Source organism: Lepidochelys olivacea (assembly GCF_965140295.1).
Source record: "Lepidochelys olivacea isolate rLepOli2 genome assembly, chromosome: 5".
In the NCBI taxonomy this organism is placed as follows: domain Eukaryota; kingdom Metazoa; phylum Chordata; order Testudines; family Cheloniidae; genus Lepidochelys; species Lepidochelys olivacea.
The window spans coordinates 22,889,820-22,911,908 of record NC_140415.1 but is presented as its reverse complement, the minus strand read 5'-3'; the positions used below and the strand labels follow the sequence as shown (position 1 = coordinate 22,911,908).

Genomic DNA, 22,089 nt, shown 5'->3' with positions numbered 1-22,089 from the left:
TCCTTCGGCGGCAGGATCGCTGGGCAGCAAAGAGCACAGGGCTGAGTCTGGAGCGCGAGTCATTTAAAACGGACCAGGGCAAGGGCGATGTCCCCGCGTGTAGCACAGGAGACGAAGAACTGCGTCTCCAGGAGCCCGGGGAGATCCCTACGCTAGGAAACTGATCCCCCCCCCCGCTCCGGCCCCCCGTAAATACACACCCCCCCTCCCCGACAGCCACACAACTCCAGCGCGGCTTGCCTCGGCACTTGCCTGCGGACAGGGACTCAGGCTCCAGGGAACTTCTCTCCCGCGTCCAGCCCCACCTCTTGCTGAAGCCCCTAGACACCCCCTCCGCAACATCTGGCCACCCCAGCGTCTGCCTGGTTCTCAACCCCCCCCAGCTACCCCTGTCTGCCCCCCCGGCAACATCTGGCAACCCCAGCGTCTGCCTGGTTCTCAACCCCCCCCCCCTCCCGTTACCCCTGTCTGCCCCCCCCGGCAATATCCGGCTACCCCAGCGTCTGCCTGGTTCTCAACCCCCCCCCCCCCCGTTACCCCTGTCTGCCCCCTCCGCAACATCTGGCCACCCCAGCGTCTGTCTGTTGTCAACCCCCCAGCTACCCCTGTCTGCCCCCCCCGGCAACATCTGGCAACCCCAGCGTCTGCCTTATTCTCAACCCCCCCCTCCCGTTACCCCTGTCTGCCCCCCCCGGCAATATCCGGCTACCCCAGCGTCTGTCTGTTGTCAACCCCCCAGCTACCCCTGTCTGCCCCCCCTGCAACATCTGGCTACCCCAGCGTCTGTCTCATCGCCAGCCCTCCCCCCCCAGCTGCCCCTGCCGCCTCTGCAACATCTAGATACCTCGAGCCTTTGCCTCGTCCCCTAGCTGCCCCTGCCTGCCCCCTCTGCAACATCTGGCTACCACTATCCTCAGTGCCTGTGCCTCTGGCGAGGACTCCCCAGCCCCCGGGTACCGCTGCCTGTCTCCGGTGGAACATCTGGCTGCCGCGGCCGCTCCTCTCCACGTCCCCCAGCTACCCTCTGGCCGCCGCAGGGGGCCGCTCTCCTCCTCGGCAGGCGGGGTAGGCAGGGGCTGCGGCGCTGCTCTCCGAGGAGGCCGAGGGAGCTGCGGAAGCAGAGGCCGCCCGATGGTGCTGCAGAGCGGCCCGGGAGAGGCAGGGCGGCGGCGGCTGCCCCGGAGCCTGGCTGCCCTGCTCCTGCTCCTGGCGCTGGGGCACACCTGGACCTACCGGGAGGAGCCCGAGGAGCGCGACAGGTGGGTCCCCCGCTTCGTCCCCCGCCCGCGCCGCCGAGAGCCCCGGGCTGCACCTGGCAGCCCCAGCCCGGGGCGCCCCCGCGCCGCTGCCCGGCCCCGCTCGGGCTCTGGCTAAAGCCGCCTCTTCTCTCCGGCTTCCCCCGCAGGGAGGTTTGTTCCGAGAACAAGATCGCCACCAGCCGGTACCCGTGCCTGAAACCCAGCGGCGAGCTGGCCACCTGCTTCAGGTGAGCGGGGCGGGGCCGCGGGCGGGCGGGCGGGTGTGTGTGTGTGTGTGTGTGTTACCGGCACGTGGGACCGCCACCCCCTCCTCCTCCTCTGTGTGTGTGTGTGTGTGTTACCGGCACGTGGGACCGCCACCCCCTCCTCCTCCTCTGTGTGTGTGTGTGTGTGTGTTACCGGCACGTGGGACCGCCACCCCCTCCTCCTCCTCTGTGTGTGTGTGTGTGTGTGTGTGTTACCGGCACGTGGGACCGCCACCCCCTCCTCCTCCTCTGTGTGTGTGTGTGTGTGTGTGTGTTACCGGCACGTGGGACCGCCACCCCCTCCTCCTCCTCTGTGTGTGTGTGTTACCGGCACGGGCGTGTGTGTGTGTGTTACCGGCACGTGGGACCGCCGTCTCTGGCGGTGTGTGTTACCTGGACTGCCACCCCCTCCTCCTCCTCCGTGTGTGTGTGTTAGTGTGTGTTACTGGCACGTGGGACCGCCGTCTCCTTGTGTGTGTGTGCCTGCGTGCGTTCTCCTTCTCTGGGTGCGTGTTACTAGCACGTGGGACTGCCGCCTCGGGGTGTGGGTGTGTTGCGGGGACTGCTGCCTTCTCCTCTGTATGCTGTTACCAGCACCTGGGACTGCTCACACACTCAGATATCACACAGAATCTCAGGGCTGAAGGGACCTCAGGAGGTCATCTAGTCCAACCCCCTGCTCAAGGCAGGAGCGATCCCCAATTTTTGCCCCAGATCCCTAAATGGCCCCCTCAAGGATTGAACTCACAACCCTGGGTTTAGCAGGCCAATGCTCAAACCACTGAGCTCTCCCTCCTGTGTGCGTGTGTTTGTTACGGGGACTTCCCTCTTCTCTGTGTGTGTGTGTGTGTTACCAGCATGTGGGACTGCCACCTCCTGAGTGTGTGCCACCGGTGCCTTGTGCGGTATGGTCACTGTGTTGTGAGAGTGTGCGTACTTGCTACCAGAATAGGACTGCCTCCTGTGTTTGTGGGGAGGTGCATTGTGTTGTGACAGCTGGTGTGTGCTTGTCGGTATGAGAATGTATGACCGTCTCCTTGTGTGTGTGACACTTGTGTGTTGTGTTGTGTGGCTGTGAGAGTGTGCTTGTTACACAGTGTGACTGCTGCCTCTGGCAGGCGTGTATGACTCTTGTGTGGCAGGGGATTGTGTAGTGATAGTGTGTGCTTGTCTTTGTGTGTTGTGATTGATGGTGTATTATGGCAGTTGTGTGATTGTTGTATTGTGGTGAGTGTCGTCATCAAACACACAGCCTCCTGAAGGCTGTTGTGCCAGGCAGAGTGGTCACAGTTGCTGGTGTGGCACCAGACATTGTGTAGTGAAGTTCCCAGACCTGGCTCAATCCTATGAGTGGGTGTCTGTCTGTATGAGAATGCCTGACGGTCTCTTTGTGTGTGTGTTATGATGGATGGGGTGTTATGGCACTAGTGTGACTGTTGTGATCAGCGAGTGTGTGGTGACAGTGAGAGTGTGTATTTTGTGTGTGTAAGTGTGTGTATTTGGAGTTTGTAGGCTATGGGACGCTGATAGTAGTACACACGTAAACATTCATGACAGTCCTATCGAGAAGATGAATAGCTGGTTTAATGGTTGCATGTTGTTTATAAAAGTTGTATCTAAAGTCAGCCAGAAAGAAATGTTTAACATTTGACTGGCTTGGTCATTTTCCCTTGCAAAGTCTTTCAGCAGCTGTATCTGCTTAGCGCTTAGACTCAGGGAAGTTGCTCTGTGGAGTGAATGGGATGCAATGTATCCAGCACGTGCTCTGGTGAGGTTGAGTTAGGGACTGTAACAGGTAACCCCTGCTGTACTAGTAACATTTGCTAAATTATAGCAGCTCTCCATCCACAGAAAGGTACAGCCTGAGGAGTAGCAGTATAGGCTTCCAAATACATTGCTCTGGTAGCATTTGTCTAAATCTTACTCTTGAGTGAACAACCAACAGGGGTAAGGGGATAATTCAATCCCTGGGCCCATTTCACCATTGACCTCTGTGCTGTGACTACCAACAAAGGTACCAATAGTGACAAATATATTTAGATAGATACTTGTCTATTATGAACCCACTGAAAACACCATCATATAATTATGGCTTTCGATCATTGCTGGTTTTCATCTGTGCCAGGCTATAGCATATGTCTTAGAAGTGAATGGTTTCATATTCCACAGGGGTGCAATTCAAGGGAATGATATTGATGTATGAAACCCTGCATGATTTGCATAACTGACACTTCCTCTTGCCATGCACTAATGAGGGCTGCATTTAAAATCAGCCAACATGCCCTAGCTAGCAGCCCCTAGATTTGAATGTTTGGGGTGTGCAGGCCAGATGTTCTTAGTGGAGTGGTTTTGGACTGTCATACTCACTTTTCCTGTTGATCTGAAAGAGCCTGAGTTTAACCTTTGGGGTATGGTTCATAAATCCATCTATTTACTTAGGCCTTTGCCTGAGATAAGTTGATGGGAAGGATGTTATGTTTTAAGAATGGCCTTCCTGCAGTTATTGATCAGAGATACTGTCTCTGAGTTTCCACTTTATATTATATGTTTGTAAATTTGAGGAATGTCCTCTTTATATACGGTTGTTTGCAAGAAATTATCAAAACTGGAATTGTTTCTAACTGCTGTAAATGTACCCAGAGACTTTGTCAAAGACATAAACTGCAAGCAAACAAATATCTAATTACCAATGTCCTCTGAGTAATCTAGTCTCTCTCAGACAAGATGTTTAGCCTCTGAGAGGCACTTCCCTCTACAGAGCCACTTCCAGAGGTAACTGCATTGGGGTGTGTGTGCGAGAAGTGATCTGTCTGCTATTACATATAGGGAGCATGCGATACGGTGAAAGCACTTTAGTGCTAGTGAAAGGCATTAAAGAAGTCCCTAAATGATAGAAAACAAAGGGGAGTTTTTAAAAACCTCTTTTGGTGACAGATTGTTTTTCTTTTCACAATGCCTTTTATTTAGTATAGGTATAGGTGGTTTGAAATGTAGCTTTGCAGTGCACACAGGTCCTGCCTCTCCTCTGACTGTAAACGGGGAATTGTCACTAGTGGATGTGTTTCCAGTTGGATCCCTCAGGGAATGGTTTTGGCCTTATGCTATTTAACATTTTTATCAGCGACCTGGAAGAAAACATAAGACCAACACTGATAAAGTTTGCAGATGCCACAAAAATTGGGGGACCACTGGCAACCCCCTTATCGGCTCAGCCCCGCACTCCACCAGTGCCTCCCACCCGCTGGCTGGGCCCATGGATCAGCCCCTCTTCCAATCAGCTGTTTCATGGAGTGCAGAAGGCTCTGGGTGGGAGGGGGGAGGAGCGAGGACACAGCACGCTATGGGGTGGGGGCAGAACTGGGCAGGAAGGGCTGGGGATGGGGTGGGAAGAGGCAGGGTGGGGGCAGGGTCTTGGGGGAAGGAGCGGAGTGGGGGCAGAAGCCAGGGATGGAGTACCCCCTGGCACTTTGGAAAGTCAGTGCCTGTGGCAAGCAAACAATGTGTGTTTGAATATGGGTAAATTTAAACATGTACATCTAGGAACAAAGAATGTAGGTCATATTTATAGGATGGGGGAGTCTATGCTGGGAAGCAGTGACTGAAAAAGATTTGGGGGTTGTGGTGGATAATCAACTGATCATAAGTTCCCTGTGTGAAGCTGTGGACAGAAGAGCCTATAGATCCTGGGATTCATAAACAAGGGGATCTTGAGTAGGAGCAAAGAGGTTATTTTATCAGTATCTCTCTGATACTGGTGTGATCACTGCTGGAATACTGTGCCCAGTTCTGGTGCTCACAGTTCAAGAAGGATGTTAATTTGGAGAGGGTTCAGAGAAGAGCAAGGAGAATGACTACAGGATTAGAAAACATGCCTTATAATGATGGATTCAAAGACCTCAGTCTAGTTAGCTTAATAAACAGAAGATTAAGGGATGACTTGATTATAGTTGATAAATATATACACAGGGAACAAATATTTAATAATGGGCTCTTCAGTTTAGCAGAGGAAGGTTTAACATGATCCAGTGGTTGGAGGCTGAAGCTAAACAAATGCAGACTGGAAATAAAGCGTACATGTTTAACGGTGAGAGTAATTAACCATTGGAACAATTTAGCAAGGGCTGTGGTGGATGCTCCATCACTGACCCTTTTCAAATCAAGATTGGATGTTTTCCTAAAAGATTTGCTCTAGGAATTATTTTGGGGAAGTTCTCCAGCCTGTGTTATGCAGAAGGTCAGACTAGATGATCACAGTGGTCCCTTCCAGCCTTGGAATAGATGAATCTCTGAGGTACGGCTGGGGTTACAGAATATGCCAGTGTAGACGACCAGCCAAGTCACAGCACAGTCACAGCACAGTCGCTGCTGCCCCCAGAGAGCGCCAGTGTATCATCACACACTCTAGAAAGGGTTGGATGGTGCTATGACTCACTTCTTTTTTTCTCCACTGGTCCCTGCCCCAACCTGCAGCTGAATCTCCTGTCTTCCTTTCCCCCATCCCCATGGCTTTACTTTTTAAAGGTACAATAGAGCCCATCATTGCATACAGTTCCTTAACCCACAGTACCACAAAACGTTTCACAGAGAGATGGTAATAAGCAGTGGAGAAAAGGAAGGCTGCCGAGTGGGATTTAAAGTGTCAGTGGTTCAGAGACAGAGTTTTCAGATAGATGAGGCAGCTTCATTGAGAGAGCAACCCCGACTGGAGAGTTTAAAGACTGAAGGTGCAGAATGAGCAGTGTGAGGTCCAGGTACTGAGGTGTGTTTGGCCTCCCTAAAGATAGAATCATAGAAGATAAGGTTGGGAGAGACCTCAGGAGGTCATCTAGTCCAACCTCCCACTCAAAGAAGGACCAAATCCCTACGGATGGAGATTCCACCACCTCCCTAGGTAACCCATTCCAGTGCTTTACCACCCTCCTAGTGAAATAGTGTTTCCTAATATCCAACCTAGACCACCCACACTGCAACTTGAGACCATTGCTCCTTGTTCTGTCATCTGCCACCATTGAGAACAGCCGAGCTCCATCCTCTTTAGAACCCCCCCTTCAGGTAGTTGAAGGCTGCTATCAAATTCCCCCTCAGTCTTCTCTTCTGCAGACTAAATAAGCCCAGTTCCCTCAGCCTCTCCTCATACGTCATGTGCCCCGGGCCCCTCATCATTTTCGTTGCCCTGCACAGGACTCTCTCCAATTTTTCCACATCCTTTCTGCAGTAGGGGGTCCAAAACTGGACACAACACTCCAGATGTGGCCTCACCAGTGCCAAATAGAGGGGAATAATCACTTTCCTCGATCTGCTGGCAGTGCTCCTACTAATACAGCCCAATATGCCATTAGCCTTCTTGGCAACAAGGGCACACTGCTGACTCATATCCAGCTTCTCATCCACTGCAATCCCCAGGTCCTTTACTGCAGAACTGCCGCTTAGCAGACTGTAGCGGTGCATGGGATTCTTCCGACCTAAGTGCAGGACTCCACACAGGTCCTAGTTGAACCTCATCAGATTTCTTTTGGCCCAGCCCTCCAATTTGTCTAGGAATCCTCTAATTTGTAAAATTCTCCCACACTCGAGGGGTCCCAAATGCAGCAGTAGCAATGTCGTTCTGCTCTGTGTGCAGTGGGGCAAGACTTTGCCTGGGTACCAACGGCGTCACAGCCCATGTCTGTAATAGTTGTACTGCCTACCCCACGCTTTAAAAAATCACAATGAATCAGGCAGAAAAAGTAATGAGATTGCCTTTAAAATCAGGAGATTTCTTTTTAAAAGTAACTTTTGGGTTCTTTTTGCTTGCCTTCCGGTTTCTGGGTCTTTAGGGCTCACTTGGGTCATGTTTTTGAGCTTTTGTCCACTACATGGGCATTTTCGCTGTTTTCTGTAAGGAAATGCCATTTTGAAAAAAATGAAATTTTTCAGAGCATTGCACAGATTTTTGACAACATTTTTGTTTTGAAACAAAATTGAAAAAATCCATTTAAAAATGTCTGGTTTGACATTTTTGGAATGAAAAGTTTTGATTTTTTTAATTTGAAATGTATTTGATATTAAATTAAAACAATAGAAAAGGTTGAAATTGAAATGAAACCTTTTTAATTCGTCAAAACAAAATGAATTTATTTTCAGAATTTTATTTTGTGGAAAACTGAAATTTTTCACATTTCATCCTGATGTGGGAAGAATTTTGTTTTTCAAACTTTCACGATTTTTCATAGGATGTAAAAAGCTCTAGCGAGGATGTCCTTTTATTTCATTATTTTTAATTAATGCTGTGATTCCCATGTAATCACTTGTCTCCAGGAGCTGGGGCTCTAAGTAAATTACCTAATATTGTTAGGGTTTGCAACACTGTAGCAGTGGAAGCAGTGTTGAGTCATCTCTTGCCAACCTTCAGGATTGTGAGGGGAAGAAGAGCCCCGCAACAGAACCTCTCTCAGGTCTCCCACTTACCCCCATTCTGGTGTAGCATTTGGCCCTAGGCAATGAGAATAAGTCTGAATAGTTGATTAGCTTCCCCATTTCTGGGCTCTGCTTTTCTGTTTAGAGAACATCCGTCCTGTGCTGCATGACCACACTAATCCTACCTTGCGGAGGAGGCTGTCATCCCTATCAGACTTTACCGCTGATCAGCCGTAGCAAGTGTTACTAGTGTGGTGCATGCTTTGACCCCAGCCTGAGATGGAGAAGCAAGAGGCGTCACTATGGTAGCAGCTTATGCTACCTCCCAATCTGTGAGGCTACCCCCAGAAGAATTTAAAATATATGAATATTCTCCAGTTAATGCTAATGTGTTTCCTTCGCAGTGCACTGGCAGGTTACACCTACTAATAGTGAGCAAGCCAATGGAGGCTTGAGGTAGGGTGTGGCTTGATTGTGAGTTTATGAATAAAGATGAGCCAAAAGCAGGGCCAAGCCAAAGAGACTATTTTGATATTATTCACTTGTGATCATAGTGACCTTGTACATGACTAGATGTATTTTTTTTCTAGCATGTGCAGAGTTTGGCCCTTTGGCTTAGTTTGGTTTGTATTTATTTTTAGATGGTGCTTTTATTTATTTCCACAAGAGAACAGAGAAACAGATTTGAATAGCAGTTGGTGCTTCAGCCTGGCCAGTATTTTTAAGCCTTACTTTTTTTTTTTTTAACAATAAATAAAGTTGCATGTACCAATAATAAGCTTTCGTATCCATACACAGTAAGTTCTGGTCATTGCGAAGCATACAATAGGGTACAGGGCTTGATCTTGCATTTCTCGGGCAGCCAGAGCTCCACCTGAAATCAATGAGAATCTGAGCAGCACAAGGAAGGTAAAATTGAGCCCTTAATTATTATAATGTCTCCACCCTCTCAGATACTTGCATATGGCATATTTAGTCTGCTTAACCCCTTTAAACAGACCCTAATAATTTTATTGGTATGCCAAATTAGAACGGTATTAGCAAAATTCCTTTACTTCTCCAGGGTACCTGTGTATTACTTGGCTTGTATTTGATAAGTCATTCATTTTGTACATCTTGGTTTAGCCCTAGCAGTAGACCTGACAACCCAGTAAGCTTTTTTCACTGCTTATAGGTATTTTTGTGGATAGTTTGCTTTACTCATTTTCATGTCATACAGTGGTGTCCTATATTATTCTTGCACTCAGCAGTGATCTGGTACATGATTGAATGGAGGTTTCCACTCTGACCTGTGGTGACCAACTGTATGTTCCTCTACGAAACAATGTTAAATAGGACACACTGCACCCACTTTATCATAAAATAGAATAGCTCTGTTCCCATGAGAATATGGCAGTGGTTAGGATTATAGTTCTGTAAATATGGTTATTTCCAAATTAAGGAGGCTTAGCCTGTAATTTAATGTAATGCCACAACCATACCAGAGAATATTGGAGGGCAATTTAGGAAACTTATGAATACTTGTTGGAGTTGTCCTCCTTTTTTGAAAACTAACAAAACCTAACCTCACAATCAAGTAAGTCCCCCATAGTATTTTCAGGTGAGAGAAAATTATATTATGTTTAAATTCTATGATACAATGGAGATTGGTTTATAATAGGTATGATCTTCCAGAATGATAATCTAGAGCAGTGGTTCTCAAACTTTAGCAACCCGAGGACCCCCATTTTGATTTAAGATATTTTGCAGACCCCCAAGCTCCCTGCTCAGCCCCAGGTCCTGCCCCCACTCCATCCCTTCCCCCAAGACCCTACCCCTACCCCTCCCCTCCTCTTCCTCACCTCTTTCTGTACCCTCCCCTGAGTATGCCCCATCTCTGCTCCTCCCTCCCCGTGCTTCCTGCACGCCGCTGAACAGCTGTTCCCCAGTGTGCAGGAGGCACTGGGAGGGAGGGGGAGGTGTTGGTCAGCGGGGCCTGTGGAGTACCCTCGTGGACCCCGTTTGAGAAACACTGATCTAGAGGTTTAGTAGAGATATTTTCTAATAAAAAAATGTTTAACAAACATTACAGTTATGCAGAAATTTAAACTATAGGAATAAAAGAACAGTCCAGGGCAAAATACACTTTAGCAACAGATGGGAAAATGAGAGAATGTTTCTGTCCCAAAGTAATGGAAACCACCAGATACAGTAGATACTTACTTTGCGTCCAACCCTGTGTGCTTGAGCATCTGCTAAAGGGTGCTGAGTGCCCTCCAGTTTCTGTACTTTAATGGGAGAGGAGGGTATTAGGTATCTCAGAGGACTGGGACTTCTATATCGCTATAGCAAATTTTAGTTCAAACTGCTCACTAAACTTGCATGGCTGACATTTACAAAGCATCCGTGTTAAAACACTCTGTGTTCTTCCTTACTAATCTGTGCTGATATTGGTGCACATGCACCCATGCAATAAAGAGATTGCCCACCTCTGAGAGAGATGGACTAAGTTTTTGGCCTGAGGGCCACATCTGGGTATAGAAATTGTATAGTGGGCCATGAATGCTCACGAAATTAACAATGCAGAGATATTCAAATAAACTTTATTTAATAAAGATACATTTTAGTGGAAATAAACATTAAACCTTACTTACAATTATAAATATACTATTATAACAAAGTATTACAATGATTAAACCAAACTTACCCCCTTTTCACGCCCTGTTTGATTAATGTGAACAATGCAGCTGTCACTCCCTGGCCAACTATCCTTTGTTTTATCCTCAACAATGGAAAATTAACACTACTAAAACAGCAGTCTCCTAAGCCAGCAAGTAGCGGCACAAGGGCTTGCACGTTCCAGGCTCTGATGGTGCATTTGGGTTGTGCAGCCGCAGTAAGTGTGCCCTCACACAGGTCCCACCTGAACACGTCAGAGCGTCGGGTAGGCAGCGCAGGGCAAACTGCTGACCCGACGCCACTCCCGGGGGGCCAGATTAAAAGGTCTGAGGGGCCGGATGTGGTCCGTGGGCTGTAGTTTGCCCACCCTGATCTATCTACTACTTGGAATAAGGACTGGGAGTTTGAATTCCTGGATTCTCTGTGTTTGACCAGTCCTCCCCCTCTTGCAGTCAATGAGAATTTTGCCATTGACTCAGATGGGACCAGAATCACTCACGCCTGAAACTACTGTTAGTCCTCCTGGTTTACCCGTCTGTAAAATGTGCACAATGTACCGGCTTCATGGGATGTAATGAATGAGGCCTACCTAATTACAGTTTGTAAAATGCTTTGCGGTCCTTGGGAGGAAAGTGCTCTAGACATGCTAATCACTATCATGGATAAGTTGTCTCCTGAGAGGTTGGTACAATTGAGTGAAGCATGATGCTGGGTTAAAGTAGGTGCTAAATAATAATTCTAGTCTTGTTCAAAATATGGGTAATATATATGAAGAGAGTGATGATTTCAAAAGTTATCAGTCTCTTAAGTACTAACAATATCCATCAGATTAGCCAGTATTTCCCTACAATAAATCCATGCAGGCTTTTGAAACAGGATATAATAATTGTACAACTATGGAATATTGTCCGTTTTCTTATCTCATAATTGTTTGGCAGCTAAAAATATCTAACTGTAATCAGTATAGTATTGCAGGTGTTGAATTCTGCCATGAAAAGGATACTCTAAACTTTATAACAAAAAGATAATTCAAATATAAGGCAGAAATAAATGTATGCCTATAAGCTAGCTAATTGTGATGCTAACTGAAGATCACATTTTAAAAAAAGACTTCTTTTTATTCTATTGAATGCTGTTGTTGCTAGCAAAGTCCAATTTTTATAGACTGTGTCATTTTACACATTCTTAAAGGATAAAAGTTATTGCAAGTAAGTTAGAACTGAACTGCTCCACAAAGGGCAGTACTTCCACTGATGTGTCCCCTGGGACCACGTTCAGTTCTTAGTTCCCAGAGTCCCCGAAAAGCATGTTGCATTGCTTCCCAGTTAATTTGACTACATAGATTTTTTGAAGTTCTCAGCCAGAGAAAGCCAAGGTGATATTTTATCTCAAGACTCTTTTTTGCTTTCCAGACACCTTTTCCATTGCCTTTCTAATCCAAAACTCTGCTGTCATCACGTTCAGTGGAATCAACATAACCCTGATTCTCATGGCAATATAAGATTGTAAATGATATTTATCCAATTAGGGCAAAAGAACACATAAGCCCCAGTTATCTTGGAGCTATGTTGGAAGTTTGCTAAGAATTCAAGAGGATGAGATGTTCTTGGTTATATTTTACTTGTGCTTTGTTTTTGTTTTAGAAAAGTAAACAGCCACAACATCTGTAACAACGCTTTTGCCAAGGTTGTTTGTTTCCATAAACTAATATATTTCATTTCACATACTTTAAAGTGCAATGAGCTGCTAGCTCTTTGGGACAGTGCTGGTATCTCTGTGCCCAGCATATTGTGGCTGTGACTAGAAATGAATAATGAATCTTATTTAGTCATCATTTTGAAAATGGGAATTTCAGAATTAGATATGTCAATGCATCTGTCAGGCATAAAAGTTCTACTATATATATATATAGCGCCTTAGGCCTCTAGGCACCATAACAAAAACGTGGGACCATATCCTGAGATGTGCTGAGTCCCACTGACTTGGATGGGAGTTGCAGGTGCTCAGCATCTTTAGGATTTGGCCCATTTTCTTGCTATTTTCAGAATCTGACTTTTAGTAATTCCGATTAAAATCAGTAGCACAATGCGCTTTCTCAAGCAGTAATAAGTATAACTGTGGTCACGCTGAGTACAGAAGTGCTTCTAATAGCTACCTGTCTGTCTGCTGTCTTTGCTTTTTAATTGTTCTTACTCTAGCTTGACATCCTTGGGCAGAACTTAGTGCTTGTGAATAGGGATAGTTTATAGGAAAATGTAGCATTGTTATTTTTTCACAAAACAGGTAAACCATGGCAGTGGAATAAACTTCCCCATGCCACCTAATCATTTATCCTCACTACTACTTTGAAGTAGCACCCCTAGTAACAAAGGTTTTGTGCCCATTCAGTCCTTGGCTTGACATCTTTGCTGAGACTACCAAGGGAACTGATTGTTGTCAACTCTTGTGGTGAAGTATGATGTGGACCTCTGTTAATAGGAACAAAACCAACAGCATGCACACATCTTATGTAGGTACCTGAATTGCTGGTAGTTGGTCATGATGACTTTCCAGCATTACTGATTGGAGACACATTTGAGCTAGTGACAGAGGTCTTGTACAACTTAAGAGTTTAAACTGCTTTAACTAGACTGGTATAGTTAAAGTGGTACAACCCTCCCTTAGTGGGGATGCAGTTATACCAGTATAAAGGTGCTTCTACTGGTTCAGGAAAGGGAATGAGCTATGCTAGAATAAGACACCTTTACACAGGCATAACTGTGCCCACATTAGTGGTTGAACTGATATAAATGTGTCAGTAAAAGAATTACACCCCTACCCAACATCCTTTATATGCTCGTACAAAAACTGTGTGTAGACCAGGCCTAAAATTACCATTGACAACTACCAATCCAGTCTTCCAGTATTTTATTTCTTTTTTTAATTAAAAATGTGTCCCATACCAAGGTCACAGGCTCCTTTTTATAAAGCACAGTAGAATCGCTATGCTGTCACCATGTAGTTTAACTGGGAATGTTTATGAAAATCAGTGTTTGCACTCTTAGAATACTACAGTATGTGTACCAAACACATTTGACATTTATATATGATCTCTTGCAAGTCTTCACGGAGGCTAATATAGGTTTGGATGATATACTTGCTGCTTACAAGATGCAATACCAAGGGTTAGGATATAGCTGTGTGCCTTAGCTAATATATCCCCCCACCCTTTACCATAGCATCCGAGAAACACAGTCTTTTATGTACATATCCTCACAACACTCCTGAGAGGATAGGAAGTACTGTTATCCCTATCTTTTATAGATGGGAGACTGTGGCATAGAGAGGCTAAGTGACTTGCCCAAGGTCACATAGGAAGTTTATGATTGAGCAGGGACTTGGACTTAGGTCTTCTGAGTCCTAGGCTAGTGCCCTAAATACTGGACGATCCTTCCTCTCAATGGTAATCAAAGATGGATGCAGATGATAGCTTCTATAATGCTCCAAAAGTGATTTTCTGCACAAAAACCAGAACCTCCCCAAATCCTCTCTGAAGCACTTAGCTATTGTGGTTGTTGGCAATATACAAAACCTTAAGACATTGAGAAAAGCACTTTCACACGTGGTAACACTTATACATATTTTCCAAATTTGTTACACAGAAAAAGAGGCAAATTTTTTTCAGGAACTGTTGGTAGAAGATCATCTTATGGATCTGAGGTTGCCTGCCTGGCAAACCCATTAAGACCACAAATGGTGTCAAAACGTGCAGTCTGCTGCAGAAGAGCAGAGGATTAATACACCCTCTGTGAAGTCTAGTCCATGTTGGATGACAGCCCTCTGGGCTAAGCTCAGTTGGAATGCTACACAGACATCTAAATTATGCAATACAAAATGCAAGTTCTCTCATTTTCCTAAGGGAGTGTGTCAGGAGGAGTCTTGCAAAGGGCTTTTTTCTCTTGGCGCAATGGATGTATCTGCTGCTCCATAGTGTGCCAGTGACATGCTCACCAGCTATTGCTGGGGGAAAATTATCACTCCTCTTAGGAACAAGAGTGTAACCAGTTCTGTGCAACTCTACAAATCACCTCCCAGCTCAGCACCATGTACTCCATGAGCTTTCTGAATGCAGCCCTCTGCCGCCAAGCTTTCACTTTGCTAATGCTTGTTTATCCTTTATTAATAACCTCCCGTCTACCCCAAAATGTGAATGCATCATAATGTTTTGCAGTATGGAGGCTAAGGACGGGTTTTTCAAAGGAGCCTCTGGAAATGAGGTGCTTAATTCTCATTGAAATTCCCAACCTGAAACTGTTATTACCCTTAGTAATGATGTTTTATCAAGACAACTGAAGAGAGAAGCCTCAAAGTCCCATAAATACATGTTTTTAATAGCGCTTGAGTAACAGCAAAAATCAATGCCTATGTGGGTTTACTTGTATAAAAGCAACTATTTATACTTTCCCCGCAATATACTCAGTTCACTGTGAAATGGACCAATATAATTATGATCTTCCTGTGAACTGGTGTAATTATTGTGAATAATGTATTGAGGCAGGAGTTACTACAAAGGATAATGTCTGGCAAATAGCTGTTTGTGTATATGGAAGGTTCTTGATGGTCACATCAAAGGAGTTCTCAGAATTTTAAAATTGGCAAGCCACGAACTATCTGATAAGTGCCCTCCTTGGTGGTTTGATCAGTAATGAAACCCAGGTGCACTGCGCCATGGTTTTGATCTACAGACTATAGGGTTAAATATGAACTGACTTTTGGGGCATGTCGTCTAGCACAAAGACTCCAGACCAACAAAATAGTAGCCTAAGGGCCCACTGTGGTTGATACAAAATATGTAGTAAATATAGGCCACCAGCAGGAATATGACTTTTAAGATTATACTGGGTATCATATATGTTCCCGAGGGTCAGACTATTTTGTCTTTAAAAAAATCTGATCACATCCCTTGTTTTAAATAAAATAGGGAGGCAGTGTGATCTAGTTTTTATTAATTATTATTTGCATTATTGTAGCATATAGGGAGTGTAACTGAGATCGGGGCCCCATTGTGCTGGATAGACAATCCCTGGTCTGAAGAGCTTATAGTCTAAATACACAAGACAGATAAAGGACGGAGGAAAGAGTAAAGGAAAGGAATAACCAGGAAGAGAAAGAGAAGATGGGAACTAAAATAGGCAGAAAAGGGGATGAGTAGAGACAGGAAATAGGAAAGAGAAATTTCATCTTGTCATTGTTTTCATCTAATTTGTGTGTGTGTGTGTGGTGGAAGAAATCATTTCCTAACTAGCTCCAATTAAAATATTTCCAGATTGCCTCCGTTTTATAAAAAAAATAATCTTTTGTAAGAATAGAACCCTGTACTCCCAACTGTACTTGGAATAAAAAAAAGTCTAGTAAATGCTGCATTTTTCCTTGACATTTCTTCCTTCCTTTCTCTCTCTCCTTTACCAGTTTGAAAAATGTCTCTTTCCTACTGTATATTCTAGGTACATGGGGGTAGTGAGAGCGTATCACAGATAGGCACGTACATTGGCCCACTTACCCTTTGCTCAATCTGGCTTACTTTCTTTCCTCTTCTGTATTTGAAGATTTGCTGGTCCATGATGTTAGAGAACAAAAGGTTAAATGTCACTTGCCTTCCCTCTGCAAACTGGCTCTGCAATCCTTTGATGACCACACACTAGCTAGCTTTGAAGGAAAATATGTTTGTCCTCATTATGATTCCACAAAATCAGGGAGAGCTAATTTTAAAAGAAATATTTAAACAGAAAAGGTGCAATTACCTTATACCAACGTGTCTCCTATTTTTAGTTTTCCATTTAATTTTTTGTAACGCTTCCCCACAAACCATGGGATAGAATCTCAGCTGGTGTGAATCATCAGGGCTCCATTAAAATCCTATCAGAACTCCGGGTGGAGTAGAGGAGAGACAGTCAGCAGACATATGGAGAAGTCAATGGAGCTGTGACAATTTACGCCAGCTGAGGATCTGGCCCATGTGTTCTGATCTTGCAAACACATACTCATTGGTATGGTTCACATGGCCCTGATCCTGCACTGTTAAAGGGAATAGGAGCATAGGCTCAAGCCCCACATGTGTAAATTTGTAGCGCTGTGAGTTTAATACTTTATTTTTGTCTCCTCTACCTCTTCCACAGAGTTCTCATAGATTTTCTCCCTATCTGTGTTTCACTGATAACATTTCAATATTCGTATCATTTCACTTGGAGTTTGTTATAATCACAGTGATTGCATTGCACTCAGTTGGTATTAATGTACATATCAAGATACAAGTAAAAGGTCTGATTCGAGAACCTTTACTTACATTACTTATTCTACTTACTTACATGAATTATTCCAGTGCAGTCAATTGAACTATTAATGTCTGTAAAACGTATTCCTGCTAAGGGCTGCAGGATTGGGCCCACAGCACAAATGAATGGATATTTACAGTGATGGTTGTTAGCCCACCTGTTTTCAAATTTCTGATTATCATTTTTCTTCCTCTACTGCCCAGTTTCTTTACCTGAGTTTTAACTGATTAGTTTTCAAACTATTTATTGGTGTCTGTTATAAACACAATAGTTGCAAACATGGTTCCATTACTGTTCTTTGCTTTCTCTTCTAAATTATTCCAATTATAATCAAACCAGATAAAGAACAGGACCTGCACGATGCTGACTCAGGAGAGTTGTTGGTGTAAAAAACCCCAAGTTTAGTCACAGACAGTAGTCTCAGATCTTAGTTCTGCATTAGGAATCCTTCTCACTAATACAGGCTTATCCCTCTTATCCAGTAAATGTCATTGCTGAGCATATGAACAACTGAAACATTAGTACAGTAAAGAGTTTAGTTACAATGAGGCAACATATTTTCAGTTACATATGAAAGCTAAATGCATACATTTCCATTAATAAGTTTGTTCTGGAATTTAAATTAGGTGGCACACATAAAGACCACGCTCATTGGATCGATATTAGCAGCAATTCAATAGTGAACCCACATCAAAAAGGCTTTCCCCCTTCCTTTCAAGTAGGCTGGGAACACTGTTGTATGCAATATTTTAAATAGACAAGAAAGGCAAAGTCCAAAGGAATAATTTGATTTTTTTAAAAAGGATTGTTGTTGGAGAATGAATAGGCTTATTATAAGTTAAATACAAGTTACACCAAAGGGGAAGTTTAAATGTGTGGAGGAGAATATTCATCTCAGGATTGCAAGTGTATAAAGGACAAAAGTCTTTTCTATAGGGAAATTAGTGGTGTGTAGCCTCCAGTGTAAACCAGCAGTGTTCACATTAGCTCTGCAGTCTCATTAACCTCTCGCTGTAGGTGAGGGTTGAAGATCTAATTCTTCTAGGCAGTGGCCAATAACTCAGCTTGCACAGTTCATGCTTGAATATATTTAGGATGACTCTTTAACCAAGAATTGCTGATGAATGCCGACATGTTTTCAGAATACTCGGTAATCTAGAAGTTGTTGCATCTGTTCAGTATCTTTGTTTCACAATTGTTTTATTAAAAAAGAAGCACAGGACCTTAACAAATACATTTTAAATAATTTTCAAAGGTGTAGCATGGAGCCTCAGCATCTCAGCTGAATGTTAACATGTTTATGGTCACATTAGATATATTGTAAATATGATGTCTCGGCTAGTCGGCCAAATGATTTAATCATTAATTACCCAGCTTGCATTGTAAAGTTTATTTGCATAGCTGTAGAAAGGAAAGCAGTGTTGTTTTCGGAAAGTTGCTTTCTGAAACATTGACAACACATTTATTTTAGAGATCGTTGCCCTTGAGAGAGAATAAGTTAAAATGACTTATGCTATAAACAAAAAATAGCTGAAGAGGAAATTACTTTCTCTATAATATATTTCTTAAAAAATAAATAAATGTCATATCGAGCTAAGAAAGGCCATCTATCTCTCTATAGTTGGAGAACTGCATCCATCACTGTACTATTTAAATAACCCTTACTCTTAAAAATAGAGGACAGAGGCAATGGTAAGCTAATCTTGGGCCATGTTTCGCTTGTGATGGCTGTGAACAATCCAAAATGTGATGTCCGAGTGAATGAGATGCAAGTACAGGAGGTAGATCTAGAATGGAGAAATATATACAAGAGTTGTTAGCATAGAGGATGCAAGTAATCACATATGAATGGATGAGGTCACCCAAGGATGAGGCATAGAGGGAGAAGAGGAAAGGGATAAGAATAGAGCCCTGGGAAACTCCCAAAGACAAGGAGCATGGAGAGGGGAAAGAGCCACAAAGACACCCCTGAAAGAGGATCTGGAGAGGTGAAAACAGGTGCGTAAGCCAAAGGAAGGCAGATATCAAGGAAGATGATGCAATCAACAGTATCAAAAGCAGCAGAAAGCTCCAAAAGGAGAAGACGACTTAGCCAGAAAGAGGTCATTGCAGGCTATGGTGAGAGTGGTGTCTGTGGAGTGGGTAGTCTGGAGGCTGGACTTAAGTGTGTCCTGTGGTGAATCTCAAGTAAGGAAGCTAATTCAGCAGCTTGCCCAAAGGATTGGAGGGGAAGAGGAAGAAGAAGAGAGATTGGACGGCAGGTGGAGAGACAGGTGCAGTCAAATATGGTGGGTTTTTTTTAAGGATGAAAGAAACCAGAGCTGAGGGAGAGGCTCATGGGGAGGAAAAATGGGGTGAAAGTGGAGTCACAGGACATTGGTAGGGTTTAGTGGGTCAGGTGGAGGGTTTGAATAGAGAGTAAGTCAGAGACTTGGAGCTCCATGACAAAGAATTGCTAGCGTCACTTGCTTTAGGAAGAGTTTCAGGGAAGGACCCAAAGTTTATAAATTACTTGGAATATCTTTTAAAATTGTAAGGGCCTGATCCTGCAAACAGTTGAGTGCTGTCAATGCCTGTTGCCTTCAGCGGGAGTAGAAGGCAATCAGCACCACACAGGACTGAGTCCTCTGTTAGTTGGAACCTTCTCCATTGAAGTCCGTTCCTACTGGGAATGGGAGCATGATGAGACTTTTTGTCCCCACGCTGGCAGAGTCTACAGTCTTGAACTGTAAATAGCATGGTGCAAACAGATGTTTACTGCATGTGATAGCACTCTCACTGTATACATACACAGTAAGCAACATTTCGGTCAACCGGAAAACTGTGTATAAATTTAGTTAAATGTATAAACATTGTTGTTTTGGTATATAATGTGTTGAGACCTAAATAGGTCAGCTAACTTCCTTCAGAAGAAGGCACACATATTCCTACGTCAGCACAGCTTCTACCCAATTGATTTTGTAGAATATAAACTTGAAAAAAGTATATGAAACCCCACGTTAGCTACACTCTAGTCAGTTTTCATATTTAATCAGAAAATGGGATTTTTTTCCTGTTGGAATTTGAAATTTTTCTATCGGAAAAAAACGGTTCTCCTGTGGGAAAGTTTAAAAAAAACCCAAAAAACATTTTCACACTTTCTGACAATTTTGTGTCAATTACCATGCCCTGAATCAAATACAATAACAGTAAGAAACCGGCAACTGCTGCCCCTGATTCCTGAGCTACTGGATCCCGGGGGGTTGGGAGGGGTTGCCTCAATATTTACTACGTTGGACCCAATGCGAATTAGAGAAAGTGATGAATGGAAAACCGCCTTCCGAATGCAGTATGGTCATTTTGAATACCTGGTGATGCTGTTTGGACTGATCAGCCTTCCGACACTTCATGAACTATGTGTCCTGGGACATACTGTACCAGTATGTAGTGGTTTACCTGGATGATATCCTGGTCTTCTCAAACAACCCTGACAGCACACTGGTCACATTCGAGTGGCCCTGGAGCCTTTACAGCAGCAGACTCTATGATAAGGTTGAGAAGTGCATGTTTGTCCAGATTTCCACAGAATTTCTAGGCTTTATCCTGATCCCCGAGGGATCAAGATGGACCCATGCAAGGTCCAGGCCATCTGTGGCCGGATGCCCCCCATGCCCAACCCCGACAACGCTTGATCTGCAGCGCTTCTTAGGGTTCACCAATTTTTATGAGTTGTTTATTTCACATTTCTTGAAATGAATTGGGCCTCTCACCTCTCTGCTCGAGAGGAATACCCAGTCCGAGTAGTCCCTGAAACCCAGAGTGCGTTCAATCAGCTGAAACTCACCTTTACCACTGTGCCCATAGTGGCCCACCCACATGCCATGAAAGCCTTTCTTATAGAAGCTGATACATCTAGTATGGCAATTGGGGATCGTATTTTCCCAGCCACATGGAACCAAACAAATATTGCACCCACTGGCATATTATTCACAGAAACTTAGCCCTGCCAAACAGAGCTATGAGATCCTGGGTAAGGTGCTCCTAGCCATGAAGGCGGTCTTTGAGGAGTGGAAACATAATTTGGAAGCCTCTCACCATCCAACTGAAGTACACCCTCACCACAAAAACGTGTGCAGGGCAAAGGCACTAAACCAGGGGTTCTCAAACTGGAGGTTGTGACCCCTCAGGGGGTTGCAAATTTATTACTTAGGGGTCACGAGCTGTTAGCCTTGACCCCAAATCCTGCTTCACCTCCAGCATTTATAATAGTGTTTAAATATAAAAAATGTGTTTTTTAATTTATAAGGGGGGCCACACTCATAGGCTTGCTGTGTGAAAGGGGTCACCAATACAGAAGTTTGAGAACAACTGCACTAAACCAAAAGCAGTTCCAATGGGCTCAGTTTTTTTCACAGATTAACTTCACCATCACATATTGTCCCGCAACTGGAAATGGCAATGCTAATGCCTTGTCCCAAATCTTTGATACTAAACTCTGTGAACCTGGCCAGGAACCGGCCCACATCTTCAAGCCCTGCAACTTCCTGAATGCTGCCCTTCGCCAGAACCTAGTCATGCAATTGGTTATGCCTCTGCCTCAGAAATTCCACCTGACAAACTAGCTGCCACCAACAGCGAACTGCATGACCTCCAGAGGGGGTCACGCTTGTGAAGAACCTCATTTATGTTCCCATGGGTCAGGCGAGAGTGGCAGCCTTATAGGTGTGACACAGCTCCCCCTGGTAGGACACCTGGGCCACTTTAAGACTCAGCAGCTGACATCCCATCTTTTCTGGTGACCCTGAATGTGCCCCATCATACAGACCTTTGCAGTATCTTGCGAAGTGCGTGGTTGAGCTAAGATGCCACTCCACACACTGTTTGGTCTCCTTCAACCTCTGGGTTCCCAGTCCCAGCCCTGGGCTGCTATTGCTTTAGATTTTATTGTGGAGCTTGCCCAGTCCAGTGGATTTATGACAGTCTTGACATTGGTAGACCACTTCACCAAAATGGCCCACTTTGTGCCCTGCTGAAGAGATGGGATCCATTTCCATTGCTCACTGGACTTCATCTCCTGCAATTCTGGCAGGAGGCCGTATGTTTTCTGAGAGTCCTGCTGCATCTCTCTTCTGCCTTCACCCATAGTCCAACAGCCATATGAAAAGTGCCAATCAGGTTTTAGAGAAATACCTCTGATATTATATTAATCACTATCAGGATGATTGGTCCTCACTATTATCC

General features: G+C 44.5%; 1 protein-coding gene across 2 annotated transcripts in view; it reads left to right on the top strand.

The window, feature by feature from the left end:
- Window positions 1–799: 799 nt before the first annotated feature.
- Window positions 800–22,089, top strand: part of CCBE1 (collagen and calcium binding EGF domains 1) — a 228,529-nt gene continuing 207,239 nt past the window's right edge. For both annotated transcript variants that reach the window (XR_014711834.1, XM_084629503.1), the window contains exons 1-2: window positions 800–1,259; window positions 1,406–1,486. Coding sequence is in view for 1 of the 2 variants with exons in the window: in XM_084629503.1 (XP_084485629.1) it covers window positions 1,132–1,259; window positions 1,406–1,486 (209 nt within the window). In the remaining variant the exon portion in view is untranslated. The remainder of the gene's footprint in view (window positions 1,260–1,405; window positions 1,487–22,089) is intronic.